Source organism: Canis lupus, chromosome 18 (assembly GCF_048164855.1).
Source record: "Canis lupus baileyi chromosome 18, mCanLup2.hap1, whole genome shotgun sequence".
In the NCBI taxonomy this organism is placed as follows: domain Eukaryota; kingdom Metazoa; phylum Chordata; class Mammalia; order Carnivora; family Canidae; genus Canis; species Canis lupus.
This window is the reverse complement of record NC_132855.1, coordinates 29,269,702-29,291,627: the sequence shown is the minus strand read 5'-3', so window position 1 is coordinate 29,291,627 and position 21,926 is coordinate 29,269,702. Positions and strand designations below refer to the sequence as shown.

The 21,926-nt window shown below is 34.1% G+C and overlaps 1 protein-coding gene across 1 annotated transcript in view; it reads left to right on the top strand.

Annotated features, from left to right (window-relative positions):
* AHR (aryl hydrocarbon receptor) overlaps positions 1–19,745 on the top strand; it is a 49,830-nt gene extending 30,085 nt beyond the window's left edge. Inside the window, exons 5-11 of the mRNA XM_072783892.1 lie at positions 1,195–1,318; positions 2,580–2,710; positions 4,127–4,329; positions 5,036–5,145; positions 5,790–5,931; positions 13,377–14,634; positions 17,241–19,745. Of these exons, the coding sequence (XP_072639993.1) occupies positions 1,195–1,318; positions 2,580–2,710; positions 4,127–4,329; positions 5,036–5,145; positions 5,790–5,931; positions 13,377–14,634; positions 17,241–17,387 (2,115 nt within the window). The 3' untranslated portion in view covers positions 17,388–19,745. The remainder of the gene's footprint in view (positions 1–1,194; positions 1,319–2,579; positions 2,711–4,126; positions 4,330–5,035; positions 5,146–5,789; positions 5,932–13,376; positions 14,635–17,240) is intronic.
* The last annotated feature ends 2,181 nt before the right edge of the window (positions 19,746–21,926 follow it).

Below are 21,926 nucleotides of genomic sequence, written 5' to 3'. Positions count from 1 at the left end.
TGAAGGAAATGGTATTTAAGCTAACCTAAAGAAAGCATAAGATTCAGGTGGGTGGGCAGTTGTAGAGAGAACACAGGAAAGAAAAGGTAGAACTATGTTAAGCAGTAGTAGACCAGAAGTACTTTAAGAGATGAACATGTTTGGTTTGTTTAGTGTTATTGAATAAATGGTGCATAAATGGAGTGGTGATTGTCATATTTGAGGGACAAAAATATTTGGTATAATTTGAGAACAGTTTGTAAATACCCTTGAATGTTAGCTATTCTTATGTGCCAGCATTTTTAAATTCTAATATGTGTAGGACTCACTTAAACTTCATGTAAAACTCGAAAATCTTTGGGCCTTACTTCCAGATAATCTGATTCAGTTTGGGTCAGAGTGGGGCCTATCAGTTTGCATTTCTCACAAGCTCACAGGTGATGCCAAGGGTGCTGGTTGGAATAGCAGCGTCTACAGTGTTATATAGACTGAAATTTAAACTATGTTGTATACACAATAGAAACCACCAAGAGTCTTTAGTTTTTGTTAAGGGACTGTGTATGCTGCAGTCTGTGTTTTAGATGAGAACTCTGGCAATTGGAGAATAGATGGCAGTAAGATGGTTTAATGCTAGATTAAGTACACAGGGAGGTTTAGATAGCTAAACTCGATAGATAGCGGAATCTGGCCCTGCCACAAAGCCTGACTTACTGAGAGGCAAGAGGTAGAAGAAGGAATCTAAGCTGGTAAAAGCATGATCCTTTACTCTTCTGGAGTATGCTAGAAGTAAAAGTTTAAAGAAAATCATTAGAGGACAGTGAAAGAAATACATAATACTTTTAAGCGTTAGAGAAGTCTAAGATGCTAGATTTTCAGACAAGGTTTTGTGAAAGAAGTAGGATTTAAAAGATCAATAAATTTAAAATGAGCAGAACTGAATGTGTTGCAATTAAGGAATGAGAAGATGACTTAGTTGACTGAAAAGCATTCAAGTAGGGAAGTGATGGTAGTTAACTTTTGGCTGACCAATTACAGTGTTCTGCTCGCTCTAGCTTTTCCTATCTTGGATGACTAGAGAGTTTTGCGACCATCTGACATACATTTGTCACTGCTGACAAGCACTCAGTAATCTAGCTACGTTTTGATATTAATTTAGTAAACCACGTTTTTTAAATCAGTACTTTAAAAAAGTCTCCTTGTATCTTTTTTCTTTAGTCTGATGTCATACATCAGAGCGTATATGAACTTATTCATACTGAAGACCGAGGTGAATTTCAGCGTCAGCTACACTGGACATTAAACCCTTCACAGTGTACAGACTCTGGACAAGGAGTTGATGGTAAGAATGTTTGCCAAAAGACAGTATGGTGATTTCTTGATAACAGTTCTCTGAAAGGAGGCCAGAACCTCTGGGAGATGTATAACTCTATGGTGAAGGTTGGAAAGAAGTAGGAAGACATTAGTCTGTGGTTGTAGGCTCCAGCCAGATAACAAAGAGCTTAGTGACCTAAGGAATATTTTGACAAATTATTGATGAATTTCAAGCAAGAAAGTGTTACCATACTCAGTAATATATTTTAATTTTTTTTAAAAAAATTATTTATTATTTATTTGATTGATTGTGCACAGGTGGGGGAAGTGACTGAGGGAGAGAGAGAGAAGCTGATTCCTTGCTGAGGAATATTTAGGGCTTGGTCCCACACCCTGAGACCACGACCTGAACCACAATAAGAACTGGATGCTTAACTGAGCCACCCAGACGCCCCTCTCAGTAATATATTTTATAAAAATCACATATAATATTTTGAGAGACTGGAAGGAATGTGTAAGGTTGATACTCAAGTATGTATAAATTGTTCTGTCTATCGAATGGACCAAATAAAAAAGCAAACTAGAATATGCAAGTATAAAAAAACTTTTTGTAATCCCTGGGTAGCTCAGCAGTTTAGCACCTGCCTTCAGCCTGGAGCGCGATTTTGGAGTCACGGGATTGAGTCCCACATCGGGCTCCCTGTGTGGAGCCTGCTTCTCCCTCTGCCTGTGTCTCGGTGCCTCTCTCTCTCTCTCTCTCTGTCTCTCATGAATAAATACATAAAATCTTTAAAAAAAAAAACTTTTCCCTCTGCAGTGCTTTTAGAAGTCCAGGAAAGTGGGCAGCCCGGGTGGCTCAGCGGTTTAGCGCTGCACACAGCCCGGGGCGTGATCCTGGAGACCCGGGATCGAGTCCCACGTCAGGCTCCCTGCCTGGAGCCTGCTTCTCCCTCTGCCTGTGTCTCTGCCTCTCTCTCTCTCTCTGTGTCTCTCATGGATAAATAAATAAAATCTTAAAAAAAAGTCTATGAAAAGTGTTAAGAAGATAAAAGGCATTGGAAAATATAGATATTTTTGACAATAGAAATAAAAACAAAACTGAGTAAAGTTCTATGTAGTAAAAGTGATATTCTGTGCATTTTAGTTTCTTTTCATTAGCTACTCTTCTGAAAATGATTCTTTTTTGTATCAGAACAGAATCCAATTTAGAAATTAATGCAAATTTCAGCTCTCCAAACACTTGATTGTACGGCAAAATGCGTAAATTTGTGTTGCTATTATTTCTACAGACGCTAATGGGCTGCCACAGCCAGTAGTCTGTTATAACCCAGACCAGCTTCCTCCAGAAAACTCTTCCTTAATGGAAAGGAGCTTCGTGTGCCGACTAAGGTGTCTGCTGGATAATTCGTCCGGTTTTCTGGTAAGGTGCAAAGTCTTATGATATTGGCAATTTCTATTAAGTTTCAGAAAGCAAAAAAAAAAAAAGAAAACTGAAACTACTTTCTTTGGTTAGATTTGAGTTTGATATTTAAAACTCCTTTAAGAAATAATTTCATGAAGGAAAGTAACTTAAAAATTACTTTTTTCAGATTTTAGTATCTTCCATAACTCAAAATCTTAATCTTTTAGGATGTAGTAACAAAGACTGAGTGAAATATTATAGAACCTTGATCCTGCCTATTTTCAGGATTTCATAATATGTAAGACAGAGAACTTTGTAGCCCTTTTTTAGGAGCAAAATGCTTACCCTCTTTGGATTTAATCCTTGCCAGTCAGAAATATTATCATAGCTTTTTCTACACAGCTACAGTAATTGCTATCTAAAAATGGTTGTATATTCGTGATTGCAGAATTGTCATGTGGTATGAGCTGCCATTGTGTAGCTTGAACACCTGAACAAGATAATCAGGGAGCAAGCAGGTTTAGCAGGATACTCAGAGTGGAAGGAGTCTTTGTCCTTAAGATAGTGCACTCCAATGGGTACAGAAGAGAATATAAAGCATGATACATATTACTTTTGTGAATTATCAGGACTTTGAAATAGATAATAAAATCTTAAATATTAGCAGTTATTTTTGTTGATGTGTTTATTTGTGAAGGTAATTTTGCTGACCCACAGTTAGAATTGTGCTTTGAGGTAGTTTTCTTAGTACTGATGATCAATTAATATGTATTTCTGAGATAGAATTTGTATACTTGGGTCTTTTCTTCCTTGTGTTGCTGTCATATACTGAGGTCAGAATCATTGCTCAGCCTGGTTAATACACTTCTAAGCAACTAAATTGATCATTTTCACATTTAAGTTTCTTTGTTTCCTGTCTTCTAAAAGTGCCCTATATTGTTAGTAGAGTTCTACATTCTTTACATGATTTGATTATTCATTCTAGCATCTTAATAAAATTGCATTTTATCTCTATATGAAAGATTACCATAGGTTATGAAATAGACAGTGAGCTATGGACTATAGCTTATCTGTATTTGAAAATTAGTATGTACTTGATGACTTTATCACTATTCATTCATTGAGGAAATATGTACTGAATGCCATGGTGAGGGGAAGGAAGGTATTAATAACAGGGCAATTGTGAGCTCAGAGAAAGATACAGATAATTTTGTTGTGACAGCTCCCTTGTCAGCCCTTTTAGGATACTGTTTGTACTACCTGTGGGGAAAGTTGTTAATGGGCTTCCTGTGAAGAAAAGAATGAAAATAGCATTAGTCAGCCTCACGAACTTTTATGGAATTATCAAGACTACTGGAAATGGCCATGATTGAGCCTTTTGAAATGAACAATTTTTAAGCATTAATTTTAATGAACTGGTTTCGGTTTTCTAAGGCAATGAATTTCCAAGGGAGGTTAAAGTATCTTCATGGACAGAACAAGAAAGGGAAAGATGGTTCAATACTGCCACCTCAGTTGGCTTTGTTTGCAATAGCTACTCCACTTCAACCACCATCCATCCTTGAGATCCGAACCAAAAATTTCATCTTTAGAACCAAACACAAACTAGACTTTACACCTACTGCTTGTGATGCCAAGTAAGTAAAACTTTTTCAGTTTTGTTTCATTAAATATATATTTTGTTGCAGTAAATCTCTTAGCATATGAAACATAGAGTATACCTTGTAATGTTTATTATTATATGAGCGATTATTTCATACTCTTTCACTATAGCCTCTTAAAGTAATTTCATCAGGCTCACAGATCATCTTAAAATTTTTTACAATACTTATCACAATTTCTGTATCATAAAGATGACTTGCTTATTTTAGTAATAAGATTCAGTATTCTGATGACATTTATTGTTGGTTTATTTTACATTTTTAACACATACAAACTTTGATTTTTAGCTTTAGAAGTTTAGTAACTTCCAGAAAATTATGAAGTGGATTTGATATTAGCATTCTTATCATATCAAAATGTAAAATTGTTTTTCTTGTAACTATGGGATTGCAGACCGGTTTGAAAAACTTTGTCCCTCAAAATGGAGCATTCTAACATTTTTATTACAGATTCTTTTTTATGTATGTAACTCTGTTAGATTCATCTTCCACGCTAATAATCATGTTCTTTGTTCAAGAGATGAAAATCATCTAAAACTTAAATTAACAGTCATAAAAAGAAGAAAGCAGTTACATGAATTGATTGTTTCTACCTGCTACTGTTAAATTCTGAATGTCAAGGAAGACACAATGCAGAAAAGAGCATATAACTAATTTCTTATTTTACCTTTTTTTTAAACAGAGGAAAACTTGTTTTAGGCTATACTGAAGCAGAGTTGTGCATGAGGGGATCAGGATACCAATTTATTCATGCTGCTGATATGCTTTATTGTGCTGAGTACCATATCCGGAGTAAGTTGTATTTCCTTGTATGCATGCCTGAAAAGTGGCATACATTCTGGTACATATTTCAGATTATTACATAATGTATTTAAGGTAACTATTTGAATAAACTTACACTTAGTGTCATACCATTATGATAGCCCTGGATTACACTCTATTCTAAAGTGCTCTATAGCTGCCACACAAGAATATAACAGTTTAATTACTAGGAAAATGACCATTTGTCCAACATTTTATTTAATTTTTAATAGCATTTTAAATGGTATCATTAATTTATAAATCTATTAATATATATTAACATTTTATTACACAATTTTTAAACATAAATGATAGAAATGTTCCCCTTTTAAAATGAAAATAATTTTTATCTTTTTGTTTTCCCCAAAATGTATACTCTGTAGTTTCATGTATTACCAGGATTTTCTGACCTATCTTCCCTTTAACCTACTAAATAATAAGTTTAGGCTGAAATAGAAAAAAACAACTTTGAACAACTGTTTCTATGCATTTTAATAAACTGTGCTTAAAAGTTGTCAAGACATTTATCATATTTGATGATCAGTACATCGAAAAATATGTTAGAGGGGCTTTGTTTCAGAGATTTTCTTTAGTATGTTGATTTTGGGTTTGATAATTTTTGTATTTTATTTTAGTGATTAAGACAGGAGAGAGTGGCATGATAGTATTCAGGCTCCTTACCAAAGACAATCGATGGACCTGGGTTCAGTCTAATGCACGTTTAGTGTATAAAAATGGAAGACCAGATTATATCATTGCAACACAGAGACCTCTAACGTAAGTACAAAGACAAAAATGTCTCATATTTTAATTTTTTTAAATGATACTGCTTATAAATCCTCTTACATGAAAACTTCCAAATAAATCCTATGAGAGTTTTCTCTGGAAATAAAAGTTGAAAAGATAATATGTATAGAAAGAAGGCATAAGTGAAGGACATTGAGAAGATAGAATTAACAAACTTTATTGAACAACCAAACTTATAGAACTACAGAAGAGAATTAACAATGAAAACTCCAGGGTTTTATTGTGGTATATGAAGATGAAAAGTAATACCATCTGTAAAATAAAATAAATCTAGAAGAATGCTGTGTTTAGTATACTTTCTAAGCAGGCAGTGGTTTTTAGGTTTCTTACATATTCTATAAATGAGTATTTTGTCAAATACTGTATTGCAAATATTTTCTCCACTCTAGAGAGTTGATATTTCTGTGTGCTTTTTATTAAGGATCAATGTCTATATTCCTTTATGTGTATATCCAAGTGACCAGTAACATTTATTGAAAAGGCCATCTTATCCCCCCTGCACTGAATTTTAATTAGGGGATTTGCCCCCTATCTCTTATTATTGCTAGACTGAATTCCATGAGTCTAGTTGTCTATTTTCACACCAACCACACATTGTCCATTGCTCAATCTTTATAATAAATCTTGATTTCTGAGTGTATGCTCTCCATCATGTCTGTTGAGTATTTTTGTTGTTTTCCTTTAAGACTGTCCTCTGTTCTTTATATTTCCATATATATTTTAGAAATCAGTTGTCAATTTCCACCAGAGTATCTGTTGGGATTTTGAATGGAATTACATTGAAACTATAGCTTATTTTGGGAGAATTAACGTCTTCATAATATTGTTCCAACCCGTGAACATGGTGAATAAATGTATGTACATGGGCATATGGGTACATGGGTATATATACCTGTCTTTGTTTGAATAATGGGTTGTATTTTTCTTACCCAAGTCTTATATTTTTTTCTCAATTTTATTTCTAGATACTTGAACCTTTGCAATGGTATTCTAAATGGTGTATGTATAGCAATTTATTTTTTTTAAGATTTTATTTATTCATGAAAGACACAGAGAAAGAGAGGCAGAGACCTCTCCCAGGTCTCTGAGAGGCAGAGGAGGAAGCAGGCTCTGTGTGGGAAGCCTGATGTGGGACTTGATCCCAGAATCCTGGGATCACCCCCCAAGCCAAAGGCAGATGCTCAACCACTGAGCCACCCAGGTGTCCCTGTATAGCAATTTCTAATTGTTGGTTATTTTTATTTTATTTTATTTTATTTTATTTTATTTTATTTTTATTTTTATTTTTATTTTTATTTTTATTTTTATTTTTATTTATTTTATTTTATTTTAATTTTTATTTTATTTTATTTATTTTATTTATTTCATTTCATTTCATTTCATTTCATTTCATTTCATTTCATTTCATTTCATTGTTGTTTTTTTTAATACTGTCTTGTATTCAATGACCTTACTATAATCCACTTTTTCTCAAAAGTTGTCTGGATTATTCAATATTTTCTAATATATACCATGTATGTAATTTTTTTCTTTTTAATCTTTAGATATTTATTTTAAAAAAATTCCTTTATTGCACTGGTTAGGTCCTCCATAAAATGTGAAAGAAATAATGATACTGCGACGCCTGGGTGGCTCAGAAGTTGAGTGTCTGCCTCTGGCTCGGGGCGTGATCCCAGGATCCAGGATCTAGTCCCACATCGGGCTCCCTGTGAGGAGTCAGCTTCTCCTTCTGCCTATGTCTCTGCCTCTCTCTCTCTGTCTCTCATGAATGAATAAATAAATCTTTAAAAACAAAAAGATAATGATATCAGGTTTCATTTTTGTCTTCTTTCCAGTCTAAGGGGGAAACTTTAGTATTTTACTGTAGAGTATGATGTTTGTGGTAGTGTTTTCTTTTGCTATTTATATATACATATATACTTTTTTTTAATTTATAAGCTTCTTTTCTCTCTAGTTTACTAAATATTATCATCATGTATGACATTGAATTTTATTAAATACTTCCTCTGGATTCATAGACATGATGATGATTTTTCTCTTTTATGCTCTATTGTCTTTTTTTCATTGTAAGATCTATAGTGATTAAGAAACATTTCCTGATATTAGAAATTTGTTCCCTGTCTCTTATTATTGCTAGAAGGCCATTAGTTTTGTTTTTTTTTTTTTTCATTAGTTTTTTAGTCTTTTCAAGGATCCAACTTTTGTTGATTTTCCCTATTGTATATTTGTTTTCTATTTCACTTTGTCTGCTTATTATTTTCTTCCTTCTACTTTCTTTGGGCATAATTTGATATTTTTCCAACCTTTTCTTTAAGCTATTAGTTTCCTTTTAAGTACAACTTCAACTACAGTACTAATGTTTTGACAGGTTTTGTTTTTTCTATTCATGATTTCTTTAGAAATATAGTGGAATGTACTTTTTACATTGGGGATTGTGTAGTCTTTTTGTTACTGAATTTTAGGACAATTTTACTGAAGTTAGAAGACATTTTCTGAGTGATTTCAGTTCTTTGAAATTTGTGGTAGCTTATTTATGATCTAACATATGGTCAATGTTAGTAAAATATCCCATGTGCTCTCAAGAATATATGTTCTGTTGTATGTATGATATTCTTCATATGTCAGTAATATAGTTTCTGCTGTTCATATTTTCATTATATGAGTTTCATGTTTGCTTGTTTTGTAAGTTATTAAGAGGTTTGTTGCATTTTCTCATTACTAATGAGTCAGGACATCTTTTTAAATCTTTCTAGGGCATTTTCCTTCTGTGAATTGTCAGTTCATATCTTCTGTTGTGTTGTTTGATTCTCTCTTGGTCCTCACTGAAACTCTTTATTTGGGGCACCTGGGTGACTCAGTGGTTGAGCATCTGCCTTTGGCTCAGGTCATGCATGATCCTGGGGTCCTGGGATCGAGTCCCACATCAGGCTCCCTGCAGGGAGCCTGCTTCTCCCGCTGCCTGTGTCTGCCTCTCTCTCTGTGTCTTTCATGAATAAATAAATAAAATATTAAAAAAAAAAAACCTCTTTACTTAACATGGATATTAAATTGTATATATTTATATACACATATACTATATAGAGTATATATATATGAAATCATAAATATGACCTATTTTTGTCTATGCTTTAACTTGATTTGTTCTTTTGCCATGCAAGATTTTTAATTTTTATATCAGTTATGCCACTATTTTCCTTTAGAGATTCTGGGTTTTATTTAGATATGGCTCTTCCTACTCAGATTTCTAAATTTTTTAAAAGTATAATTAACATACAATGTTATATTGGTTTCAGGTGTACAACATAGTGATTCAACAATGATATACATTGCAATGCTCACTGTAAGTGTAGTTACCACCTGTCAGCATACAAAGTTATTACAATATTATTGACTGTATTCCCTATGTTGTACTTTTCATCACCATGATTTATTATACCTGGAAGTTTAAACCTCATAATCTCCTTCATTTGTTTTACCCATCCTTCCACCCCCTTCCCTCTGGCGACCACCAGTTTATTCTTTGTATTTGAGACTGTATCTGTGTGTGTATGTCTTTTTGTTCATTTTTTTCCTCTGGACTCCATGTAAGTGATATAATATATTTATCTTTCTCTGACTAATTTCATTAGGTATGCTATACCTTCTGGGTCCATCCATGTTTTTAAAAATGGCAGGATTTCATTATTTTTTTACGGCTGAGCAATATACCGTACCTTCCTTATCCTTTCATCTATTGATGGACACTTAGATTGCTTCCATATTTTGGCTATTATAAATAATGCTGCAGTAAACAGAGGGGTGCATTTATCTTCTCAAATTAGTATTTTCATTTTCTTTGGGTAAGTACCCAGCAGTGGAATTACTGAGTTGCATAGTATTTCTATTTTTAATTTTTTAGGGAACCTCCATACTGTTTTCCACAGTGACTGTACCAATTTACAGTCCCATCAGTAGACACAAGGGATGTGTACTTTTTTGATGCCCTTTTCCCCATATTCTCAGACTTATTATTTCTGGTGTTGTTGATTTTTGCCATTCTGACAGGTGTGAGGTGATATAGGTCACTGTGGTTTTATTTTGCATTTCCCCGATGATAGTGATATTGGTAATCTTTTCATGTGTCTGTTAGCCATCTGTATATTTTCCTTAGAAAACTATCTATTCAGGTCCTCTTTTTTTTACATTTTTATTTATTTATGATAGTCACACACACACAGAGAGAGAGAGAGGCAGAGACATAGGCAGAGGGAGAAGCAGGCTCCATTCACCAGCGGCCTGACATGGGATTCGATCCCGGGTCTCCAGGATCACGCCCTGGGCCAAAGGCAGGCGCTAAACCACTGCGCCACCCAGGGATCCCTTAGGTCCTCTTTTTAATCAGATTTTGTTTGTTGTTGAGTTGTATGAATTCTTTATATATTTTGGGTATTATCCCTTTATTGGATATATCATTTGCAGATATTTTCCTGAATTCAGTAGGCTTCCTTTTCCTTTTGTTGGTGGTTTTCTTCATGGTGCAAAAGTTTTTTGTTTTCAGTGTAGTCTCAATAATTTATTTCACTTTTGTTTTCTAATTTGTCGGCATCTAATTTTTCTTACTAGTTCCTTATATGTATTTCTGTAGTGTTGATTATTACTTTTATTTCTGATTTTATTTATTTGTGTCTTCAATTTTTCTTCTTCCTGGCTAAAAGTTTATTAACTTTATCTTTTCAAAGAACCATCTCTCGGTGTCATTGATCCTTTATATTGTTTTTATAGTCTCTATTTCATTTGTGTCTCTCTGATCTTTATTAATTTTCTTCCTTCTACTAACTTGGGGTTTTTGTTCTTTTTCTAGTTGCTTTAGGTGAAAAGTTAGATTGAGATTTTTATTTCTTGAGATAGGCCTATATTGGCATAAGCTTCTTAGAACTACTTTTGCTGTGTCCCAAAGATTTTAGACCATTGTGTTTCCATTTTCATTTGTCTCCAGGTATTTTCTGATTTCCTTTTTGATTTCTTTGTTGACCCACTGGTTGTTTAGCCAGTAGCATGTTGTTTAGCCTCCATGTGTTTGTGATTTTTTTCCTAGTGTTTTTCCTTATAGTTGATTTCTAGATTCATACAGAAAAAAATGCTTGATTTCGGTCTTAAATTTATTGAGACTTGTTTTGTGACCTAACATGATCTTGCTTTATGTGTGTGTTCTTCTTTTTTGTTTGTTTGGTTTTGTTTTGTTTTGGTGTTCTTCTTTTGGATGGAATGCTGTGTGTGTATATAGTAGGCCCATCTGGTCTAAGGTATCCTAGAAAGCCAAAGTTTCTTTATTGATTTTCTGCCTGGATAATCTATCCAGCGATGTAAATGCAGTGCTAAAGTCCTGCTACTATTGTATTACTGACAATTTCTCCTTTTATGTCTATTAATATTTTGCTTTATATATTTTAGTGCTCCTATGCTAGTTATATAGGTATTTACAATTATTATATCCTTTTGTTGGATTGATCCCTTTATCATTCTGTAATGCCCTTCCTTATCTCTTGTTATAGTCTTTGTTTTAAAATCTATTTTCTCTGTTAATAAATAAAATAAGCTGGGGTGATACTAATTTATTTATTTTACTTTCATTTGCATGGAGTATTTTTTTTTCCATCCCTTCACCTTCAATCTGAATTTGTCTTTAGGTCTGAAGTTTTATTCTTGTAGGCAGCATATCGATGTCTATTTTTTTAATCCCTTCACTCACCCTGTATCCTTTGATTAGAGCATTTAGGCCATTCAGTAGGGATGTACTTACTCCATTTGGTTCATTGTTTTCTGGTTGTTATTATGGTTATTCCCTGTTCCTTATTTTCTTGCTCTCTTGTCTTGTGATCGATATCTTTACTTAATGTTATGGTTGGATTCCTTTTTCTTTATTTTTTTTTTTTTTCTGTATCTATTAGATTTTTAGTTTGTGGTGACCTGCAGGTTCCTATATAACATCCCAAGTATATAGCAGTCTATATTAATGGTCGCTTATGTTTGAACAGATTGTAAAAGCACTGTTTTTTTACTACCCCTCTCATCTTGTATGCATCTGATGTCAAATGTTACATCTTTGTGATTCCCTAATTTTCTAGATAACTGATTTTACCGCTTTTGTCTTTTAACCATCATAAGGTTAAATCAATCATTTGCAAATGATTGCTCTACCTGTACTATAGGTTTCCTGGTGAAATTTTTTTCTTTCATAATTCTCTTTACCTTGGGAAACTCTTCCTCTCTTCTTCAATTCTGAGTTATAACCTGGCTGGGTGGAATATTCTTGGTTGTAGGTTTTTTCCTTTAAGCATTTGAATAGCTCATGACACTCCCCTCTGGCCTGCAAAGCTTATGCTGCAAAAGTAGCTGACAACCTTTATGGAGTTTCCTTTGCATTTAAACAGCTCTTTTCTCTTACTGTTTTTAACTTTGATGTATCTTGGTGTGGGACCTCCTTGGGTTCATCATGTTTGCAGCTCTCTTTAATGCTTGTTTCCTTCCCCAGTTAAGGGAATTTTTCAGCTATTATTTCTTCTCATATGTTTTCTGCCTTTCCTCCCCCATCGCTCCTCCTGCTAGGATACCTATAAGGTGAAATTTGTGTACTTGATGTGGTCACAGAGGTCCCTTAACTGATCTTCTTTTTTTTTTTTTTTTTTTTTTTTTTGTGGTTCCACTTGGGTGCTTTCCATTGCCCTGTCTTCCAGATCACAGATCTGTTCTTCTGTCTCTTCTAACCTGTTGCAGATCTCTAGTGTATTTTTCATTTTAGTTATTAACTTTTTCTTTCTCTTTTTTGAAGTTCTGAGTTCATCCATTCTTCTCCCAAGTCCAGTGAACATTACTTTGAACTCTTTTATCAGGTAGATTGTTTCCTTTGTTTCTGAAGTTTTGCCTTACTCTTTCATTTGGAGCATATCCCTCTGTCTTCTCATTTTTCACTTTCTAATTAAGTGAAACAACTACCTCTCCCAGTCATGAAGGAGTGACCTTGTGTAGGAACATCTCCTGTGTAGATTGCATGTATGCCACTGGCACCTTTGGCTGGCTGGCTGCTGCTGTCCTGGGCACATGGAATCCTGGGTTGCTCTGCACAGGGGGTACCCTGGCCAGGATGATTAATTCCTAAATTCTTACAATTTATTTTTATATTTGGATCCTTATTCTACTCAGAATTTATTTTTTCTTCAGGATGTCATGGATGTAAACTAAGTGTGGAAATAATATTTTTCTAAAAACTTTTATAGCACTTGTCATCAGAGAAATCTTTGTCAAAATTAAGTTCATGCTCCCTGCTCTCAAACTCAATTACAATGAACTTTGCTGGGTTTTTAAATTTTTTTTTATTTTAAAATATTTATGATACAACTCTTCGTAATATATGCCAAATTTTTTGCACCCAATTTTAGAGATGAAGAAGGAACAGAACATTTACGAAAACGAAATATGAAGTTGCCTTTTATGTTTACTACTGGAGAAGCTGTGTTGTATGAGATAACAAATCCCTTTCCTCCCATGATGGATCCCTTACCACTAAGGACTAAAAATGGTGCAAGTGGAAGAGATTCTGCTACCAAATCAACTCTAAATAAGGATTCTCTCAATCCCAATTCCCTCCTGGCTGCCATGATGCAACAAGATGAGTCTATTTATCTCTATCCTTCCTCAAGTAGTACACCATTTGAAAGAAATCTTTTTAATGACTCTATGAATGAATGCAGTAATTGGCAAGACAATATCACACCCATGGGAAGTGATAGTATCCTAAAACATGAGCAAATAGGTCATTCTCAGGAAATGAATCCAACACTCTCTGGAGTTCAACCAGGGCTCCTTCCTGACAATAGAAATAGTGACTTGTATAGCATTATGAAACACCTAGGTATTGATTTTGAAGATATCAAACACATGCAACAGAATGAGGAATTTTTCAGAACTGACTTTTCTGGTGAGGATGACTTCAGAGATATTGATATAACAGATGAAATCCTGACATACGTCCAAGATTCTTTAAGTAAGCCTGCCTTCGGGTGTTCAGATTACCAGCAGCAACAGCCCATGGCTCTGAACTCCAGCTGTATGGTACAGGAGCACCTGCAGTTAGAACAGCAGCAGCAGCAGCAGCAGCAGCTCCTCCAACACCACCAAAATCACATAGCAGTGGAGCAGCAGCAGCAACTGTGTCAGAAAATGAAGCATATGCAAGTCAATGGCATGTTTGCCAATTGGAACTCTAACCAGTCTGTGCCTTTTAGTTGTCCTCAGCAAGATCTACAACAGTATAGTGTCTTTTCAGACTTACCTGGGACCAGTCAGGAGTTTCCCTACAAATCTGAGATTGATGCTATGCCATGTACACAGAACTTTATTCCCTGTAATCAGTCTGTGTTACCACAGCATTCCAAGGGGACACAGTTAGACTTTCCCATAGGAAATTTTGAACCATCCCCCTACCATACTACTAATTTGGAAGACTTTGTCACATGTTTACAAGTCCCTGAAAACCAAACACATGGACTAAATCCAGAGTCAACCATAGTAACTCCTCAGTCCTGTTATGCCGGGGCTGTGTCCATGTACCAGTGCCAGCCGGAACCTCAGCACAGCCATGTGGCTCAGATGCCATACAATCCAACCATGCCAGGTCCACAGGCATTTTTAAACAAGGTAAGGGTTTTATCAGACTGAAGAAACCCTTTCAGTGATCCTTCTTACATTATAAATACACATGAGTTGTAAACATTTTATGTCTGTGACTACTTTTATGTTAGCCAGTACTTTTCTGGTATTAGTATGTTAATATGAATAGGTCTTTTTTGCTTGAATTGTAGAGGAAAAAGAAGTCAAGGGCTAAGGCAACCTAATATGTCCTTTAGTTACCAAGTGAAATTATTACAAAATATATTGTTTAGAATAGATTCTTGAGTTTATCTCTCTTCTTTATATGATCCTTTAAAAATTCAGAAATCTATTTGCATTTTTTAAAAGATTTTATTTATTTATTTGACAGAGAGATAGAGCACAAACAAAAGGAGAAGCAGGTTCCCTGCTGAACAGGGAGCCTGACATGGGGCTCAATCCCAGGATGCTGGAATTGTGACCTGAGCTGAAGGCTGACACTTAACTGACTGAACCATTTACGTGCCCCTGTATTTGCAAAGTGTTTTCTTTAGGTCCACCTGGGTGGTTCAGTTGGTTAAGTGCCCAGCTCTTGACTTCTGCTCAGATCATGATCTCAGGGCCATGGATAGAGCCCAGCATGGAGTCTGCATAAGATTCTTCCTCTCCCTCCCCCTCTTAAAAAATTTAAAGCTCAGTCTTTTTTATATGACTTAAAGCCAATATAGCTGTGCTTTCTTCAAATGCCTTTGTCCTGGGTGACCCCTGAATTCAGCCACAGTACCTTCAAGTTATCTGCCAGATGCTCATTTTATCTTTAAAAGTGGAATATTTTCTTCTGGAATTTTAAAAAATTTTCTCTCATGTTGTCAAGCTTGACACTGTATTTTCATTTTATTTTTAAAAATTTTACTTATTTTTTAAGAGTCATATACTTTACTGTAAGCACCCCTGCATTTTGATTTTTTTTTAATGTGTCATCAGGATTCTTCTAACAGCCACCACAGTTTAAATCTAAAAGTAATCGTTGAAAAAAAAACATTAATGATGGTAGCTGCTTTCTCTTTCTATCTCTCTGGCCTCCTGGGAATATATTTTGTTTGCATTCATGCTTTTCCATTAAAAAATATTTAGTGCACTTTAAAGAATAATTCAGTAGGCTTTTGAAGAAAATCCTGATCAAAATTAAGTTCATTGATCTCTATTTACTGTGTATTAAAGTGTTGGAATAGCAGAAGAGATTCAAGTTCATGACATTTTTCACACATTTGGTTTGCCTATAGATGAGGTTTTTAGTAGAAAACGGCAGTGGAAGTTTTTCCTCTGATACATATCCAGCGTCCCTCCCGACATCCTTCAGTTATCTCAAAATTTAGTTTTCAGTTCGAGTCTATCTCACAACATCGCCATAACGTGGCAGAGGTAGGCAACCTGAGTAAACTGCTGACACGTCCCTCATTTACAGGGTTTACAATTATATTACTCAAGTTGTTCAGTTTTGTTTTTTACTCCCCAGTTTAGGTTTTTTTATTACTTTATGAGTAAGAAGATAATAGGAAGTGAGTAGCCCTATGGATTCCCCCAGGAAATTATTTAAAATTAAAATTACCTATGTGGCTCACATTGTATTTCTATTAGACAGCACTGCTTTTGACAATATATTTAAAGAGAATTGCTGACATGCATCACGCTTTGACTAATGAGTCATTTATTCAAAGACTACCATTCTCTGATAATACCAACATCTGTTTGAAGACTCCATGTAGATGCCATTCATTAAAGACCTAGATTATGTGACTTTTTACTATATATTTAATGTTTTGGAGGATCTTTTAAGTCTAATGTTAACATGTGACATAGGATTTACTTGAAGCAATTAGAGTTATGAGTTCAAGCTATTTGAAAGTTGCCACAACTTTCACTAACTATATACTAAAATACAAAAGTTCCATATAAATCCCTACAGAATTGTGTATCTGCCTCTTTTTTTTCAGTAGCAGTTATAGACTAATTTTATTGTAAAGAAGATGAGAGCACTTTATTTGGTAACTTAATCTGTAATTGGGACCATTTTTAATAGTACTTCTCAAAAGCATATAACAGATAAAAAATTGGTTTAGGAAATCCTATCTATGCTATATTTTAGGAATATTAAGACATCTCTATCAGAACTGACCTTTTATGGAAAAGTCCTAGGTCTGCAGTCCAATGTATTAATTTTGAATGCAGTCAATCCATTGGTACCCAGAACTTGACTAAAATGGAATCTGGTCAAAGCAAACCTATTTATGACAGATATATTATGTAACTGTGAATCATAGCTGATACTCTCTGATCTGTCAGTTTCTATCCAAACCAAAGACAACTTGTTCATCAGATACTCTTCTAATGTATGGAATGCCAAATCTGAGCTCAGACTGATATATCACACATTTGTACCATCTAATGGAGAAACCAGGAAGTTATAAATGCAACACATAGTATGTGCTCAGTAGGTCTTTGCTGAATGATTGAAATTTTAGCAACAGTAAAGAACTGAAGTTTAACAATATGCAAGGCAAATGTTTTAAAAATGCAGTTTAATATATCATTTAGTGGCTTAAGATACTTGAAAGATCTAGTCTGATTAATCGCATTGCTATTTTTGTTTGCAGTTTCAGAATGGAGGAGTTTTAAATGAAACCTATCCCGCTGAATTAAGTAATATAAATAACACTCAGACTCCCACACATCTTCAGCCCCTTCATCACCCACCAGAAGCCAGACCTTTCCCTGATTTGACATCCAGTGGATTCCTGTAATTCCAAGCCCCTTTTGCACCTTGGTTTTTGGATGAGTTTGCAGAAGATTACAGAATAATAATACTGTCAGTGTTGGTCATCAGCAAGTTTACATGGAGGCATTGATGTGTGTTGTTTGTGCTATTTTTCCAAACCAAACTTCAGTGTTTTTAAGAGTTAAGAAAATTACCAGAAATACATATAGTCATTAAACTATAAATTGTGCTGCCACAGGGAGTGAGGTTCCATCTCTATTTCACATGATTCTGAGTACCAGAGAATATACAAAACTTATTTAGGGGAACTGTAGGACACTTTTAAATAAAAATTTGTCAGAAAAAAATACTTTTGAATTTTCAGCTTCTAGATTATTATTAATATACCAAATACAAAATTAAACTCCTTTTGTTTAGCTTTGGCTTTTATCTCAGATATTAAAGTAAGTGATTTGGTGCTTTTATAAAAGATAATCTCAGTGCTTTCCTCCTTCATTGTTAATATAAGTGCCTCACAATTTTTTATACCTATAACACTGTAGGATGTATATTTGATAGAAAATATACTTTTTTTAATAACATTCTGTGCACAAATATCATTTGTATTTCTTAAATTCAGTCATTTTTATTATTCCAAGCATGTTTTAAACTGCACTACTCACCCACTTTCTTCAGGAAAAGGGCAAATAATGATTGAAAAGATATTTATTATATAATCTAGTCGCTCCTAGACTTTAAATGTTGCTCTGTGCCTTATGTTGAAAATTTTTCGAAGTAAATTGTGTTTCCAAATTATTTTTTGATTATCCTATAAATATTAAGACCACAGCACTAAAATTCGAAGTTTTCAGAAGAAAGAGATATACTACCATTTACTAAAATCTCCATGATAGTTGAATGTTGCAATGTGGAAAAATCTGCTTGAATGCAACCTTGTTTATTAACTTGCAATGAGAGGTAGCTTTATTTCTAGCTCTTTAATCAATCACCCATTTCAATGTGTATAAATTCCTTAAAAACTATTTTAGATCTAGAATGAGCTTTAAGGTATAGTATGTTGACTTTATAAATTTCACTTCTTAGTACGGTGGAAACTTTGTTTTTCTCATATTTGAGGAGTGTTCAGATTGAATATAGCAATGTTTGATGCAAAATATTGTTATGAGTGAAATGAATGGTGCATTTATAGTTTATAATGAACAAAATTATTTGTAAAATATTTTCAATCTTTCATTTAAAAAAAGTCTATACCTTATATATGCATATAATTTGGGTCTTAGATATTTTATCTGTGTGTCTTTGTAAGAAATCATATAATGAATCCAACTGTTTTTACCTTGGTATTGAGACAACCATGCAGTTCTCTTAACTTCAAGCATTATGTTGTTTCTATGATAAAATGACCTTTATTATTAATCACCCTACTAACTTGACCGTCCCTCAGGTGATTTTTTAAAAAATACCCTTTTATTTAAATGTGACATCTGAAGGGCAGACACATTGCATGTATTGCATAAAAATATGATGGAGTAACAAACTGAGATGTAGTATTAAAATATAACATTTTTCACTTTTTTAGTAAATGTATATAAAAGTGGCTTCAGATAAAATGTCAGTTCTATGCATTTTTAGTCAAAATTTTGAATCTGTAAAATCTATTTAAATTCTGAAAAAAACAGATTTTAAAACATTTCATAATTTGTTTCCAGCACCAAGTATCACAGAAGAATTAGAGTAGGGTCTGCATTAATATTCCATTTTTTACACATAAGCCTTTCATCAAAAGTCTTCATGTAACCGTTTTTGTTAGTCTTTCCCAACATGTTACTGGGTGAGTTAATTAGCAGAAAAATAGGCTTATTTAAAATTGTGAATAGGATGACAGTTATGCACTTGTACAATTACAAAATTTTAAAGCAATATTGTATATTTTTATCTATATAAAATAACTAAAATGTATCTAAGAATAATAAAATCACATTAAACCAAATAACCATTTGTCTATATTGCTAAGTGCCAAACAAAGAATGCTCTATGTGTACTGCTCTAACAAGGGATTCCTTTTTACATGAAGCGCACTTCTGAGGATGTGGATATGTCTAATTCGAACTCTTCCTATACCAGGTTGTTCTTACAGTATCTGAAGATTTACCAGTGTTCTGGTGTATTAGGAAACTGTTAATCATTACTATGCACCAAAGTGTTTCTCAGTATTACCAAATTTTAGGCACATGTTTTCATGGCTTTTCTCTTTTCTTCAAAATGTTACTGTTTACCTATGCCATGCATACATTTTTGTTCAAAATATGATTTATAACATCCTTATCAAGCAAAATTGTATACAGTAATATATGGTAATAAAATAATCACTAAGTATAAATAATATGTTTTGATGTAAATTCTTTCTGATCCATATAGAAGAAATGAGCATGTTTAATTAAGCATTATAGTATTATAACTATATTAATGAAGGCAATCTACAATATTTAAGGATATGTTAAATAATTTATAAACTTCTTATAAAGTTCTAAGAAGAACTTTATTGGATAAATAAATTATCCTGGATAATTGTAGCCTTTACCTGAATTTATATATATATATATATTTTTTATAAATACACTCTTCAAGTAACTTCATAGATTAAAGTGCTGCTGAAATGGAATTTTTTTTTAGACTTTGTATTAGTATTTAGATGTGGTGGTGTTAGGATCTCAGATTACATTTTTAAATTCCATTTTCATATTTTAAGAATATTCAACACATTTTTAGAACAACTCATTGTATTTTGTGTTTAGATTAGAACGAGAATGACTACTCTCCTCCTTCACGTCTGGCAGCAGGCTTAGTTCTGACCATTTGTGATTCTCTTTCTCAATATACTGTACCTTTGGAAGCACACCCATTCTGCAACTCTTTATGAATTGCTTCAAAATCAGTTATCTCCCCTCTGTAAAGGGGTAAAATAAAAAGACACCTCAATCCTGATTGACATTTGTGGGACATCTGAGAATGTAGCAAAGCTAAGCATGCATGCCCTGGAGTCAGTTTCCTGGCCTTCCACAGATATGACAGGGATCTCTGGAAAGGTTTGTTACTCTGAGAGTTTCTGCAAAGTAAGGATCACCTTAATACCTGCCTCACTGGACTGTTGGAAGGATTCAATAAATAGTTTATATAAAAATATTTAGTTCCCAATGGCCAAAACTGGAACAATTTGAGCAACAAAATAAATAATAGCATATGATTAAAACGCAAAGAATAAATATCCATGAGTGCCTCCTCATATATAGAAGTGATTAAATAAAGGAGCAAAAATGGGCAAACCTTCCTCACGGAAGAAGCCCGAGTATTTAGAGATACTACACTTTCCAATCAATGGAGTTTAATACCTCCTCCTTCTCAGAATGGGCTAAACTGAGAACAGAGCAGAAAAGGGGGAAAAAATTACATTCTAGAAACCTGGCAACTGCTTTAACCTAGAGATCGAGGTTGATGTCACCAATGTTAAGTCAGGCTAGCATGTTCTTCCTAAATGATACTGTGACAAGCACACTTCAGCTCTATGGTATCCTCAGAAACACATAATCCCAGTCCACTTGTGAGAGAATATCAAACAAATGCAAATTGAGAAACATTCACAAGTCTCCTTAAAAATGTACAAGTCAGTAAAAGCAGAGACAGAAACACTGTCACAGACCAAAGGATACTGAGGGGGGCACAGTGATTAAACATGGTATGGCACCTTGGACTACATCCTGCTACAGCGAAAGGACACAGCTGCAACCAAGGGTCCAACTGCACAAGAAAAGCAACGAATGTAGAAATCCTAATAAAACTGAACAGTGAGGGGTACAAGATGACGAACTCATTTCCTAGTTTCACCCATGTCCTGGAACTGCAGGAGACATTAGTGTTGGAGGAACCTGAATGAAGGGAATAAAGGAACTCCCGATTTGCATATCTAATGTTAATCCAAAATTATTCCAAAATAGTTTATTTAAAAATCATTTTCCTACTTAAAAAAGTTTGTTGATTGCTACATAGCAAGTACTCGGTAAATACCTGCCATTCCTCTTCCCTGTGATACTTAAACTCTTCTCAAGTGGAGGTAAAATTGCATGACACCAATCCTTCTCATCCTGTTTACTCTTGGTTTTTAGTCTCCAGTTCAGTGTTCCTTTTCTCTTTTACTTCCTACTACCATCCTTATCAATGATCCTTCTAGTCTTATTTCTGTAACTCCTACACATCAACTGTAAGAGTCTATATTTCCATTCCAGCTGAGTACGACCCCAAGTCAGACTTGGCACGTGTGTAAATGCTTTATCCTGTGAATTTGAAAATTTCTTCTTTAATCACATTATCTTCTCCCCTTTCCCAATCCTGCCTTCGTTTAGCCCCTCACCTTCTAATAATCTCCAGTCCCTAGATGGAATATTATTCTTTTTCAGTCCATCAGCCTGGACCTCAGTATCAGGATTTCAGTATTTTTTCCTTGTATCCTGTAATTGCTCACTTCCTAAATTGGTAACTGCTACTCTAATCCATAGTCCTGGCCAAAACA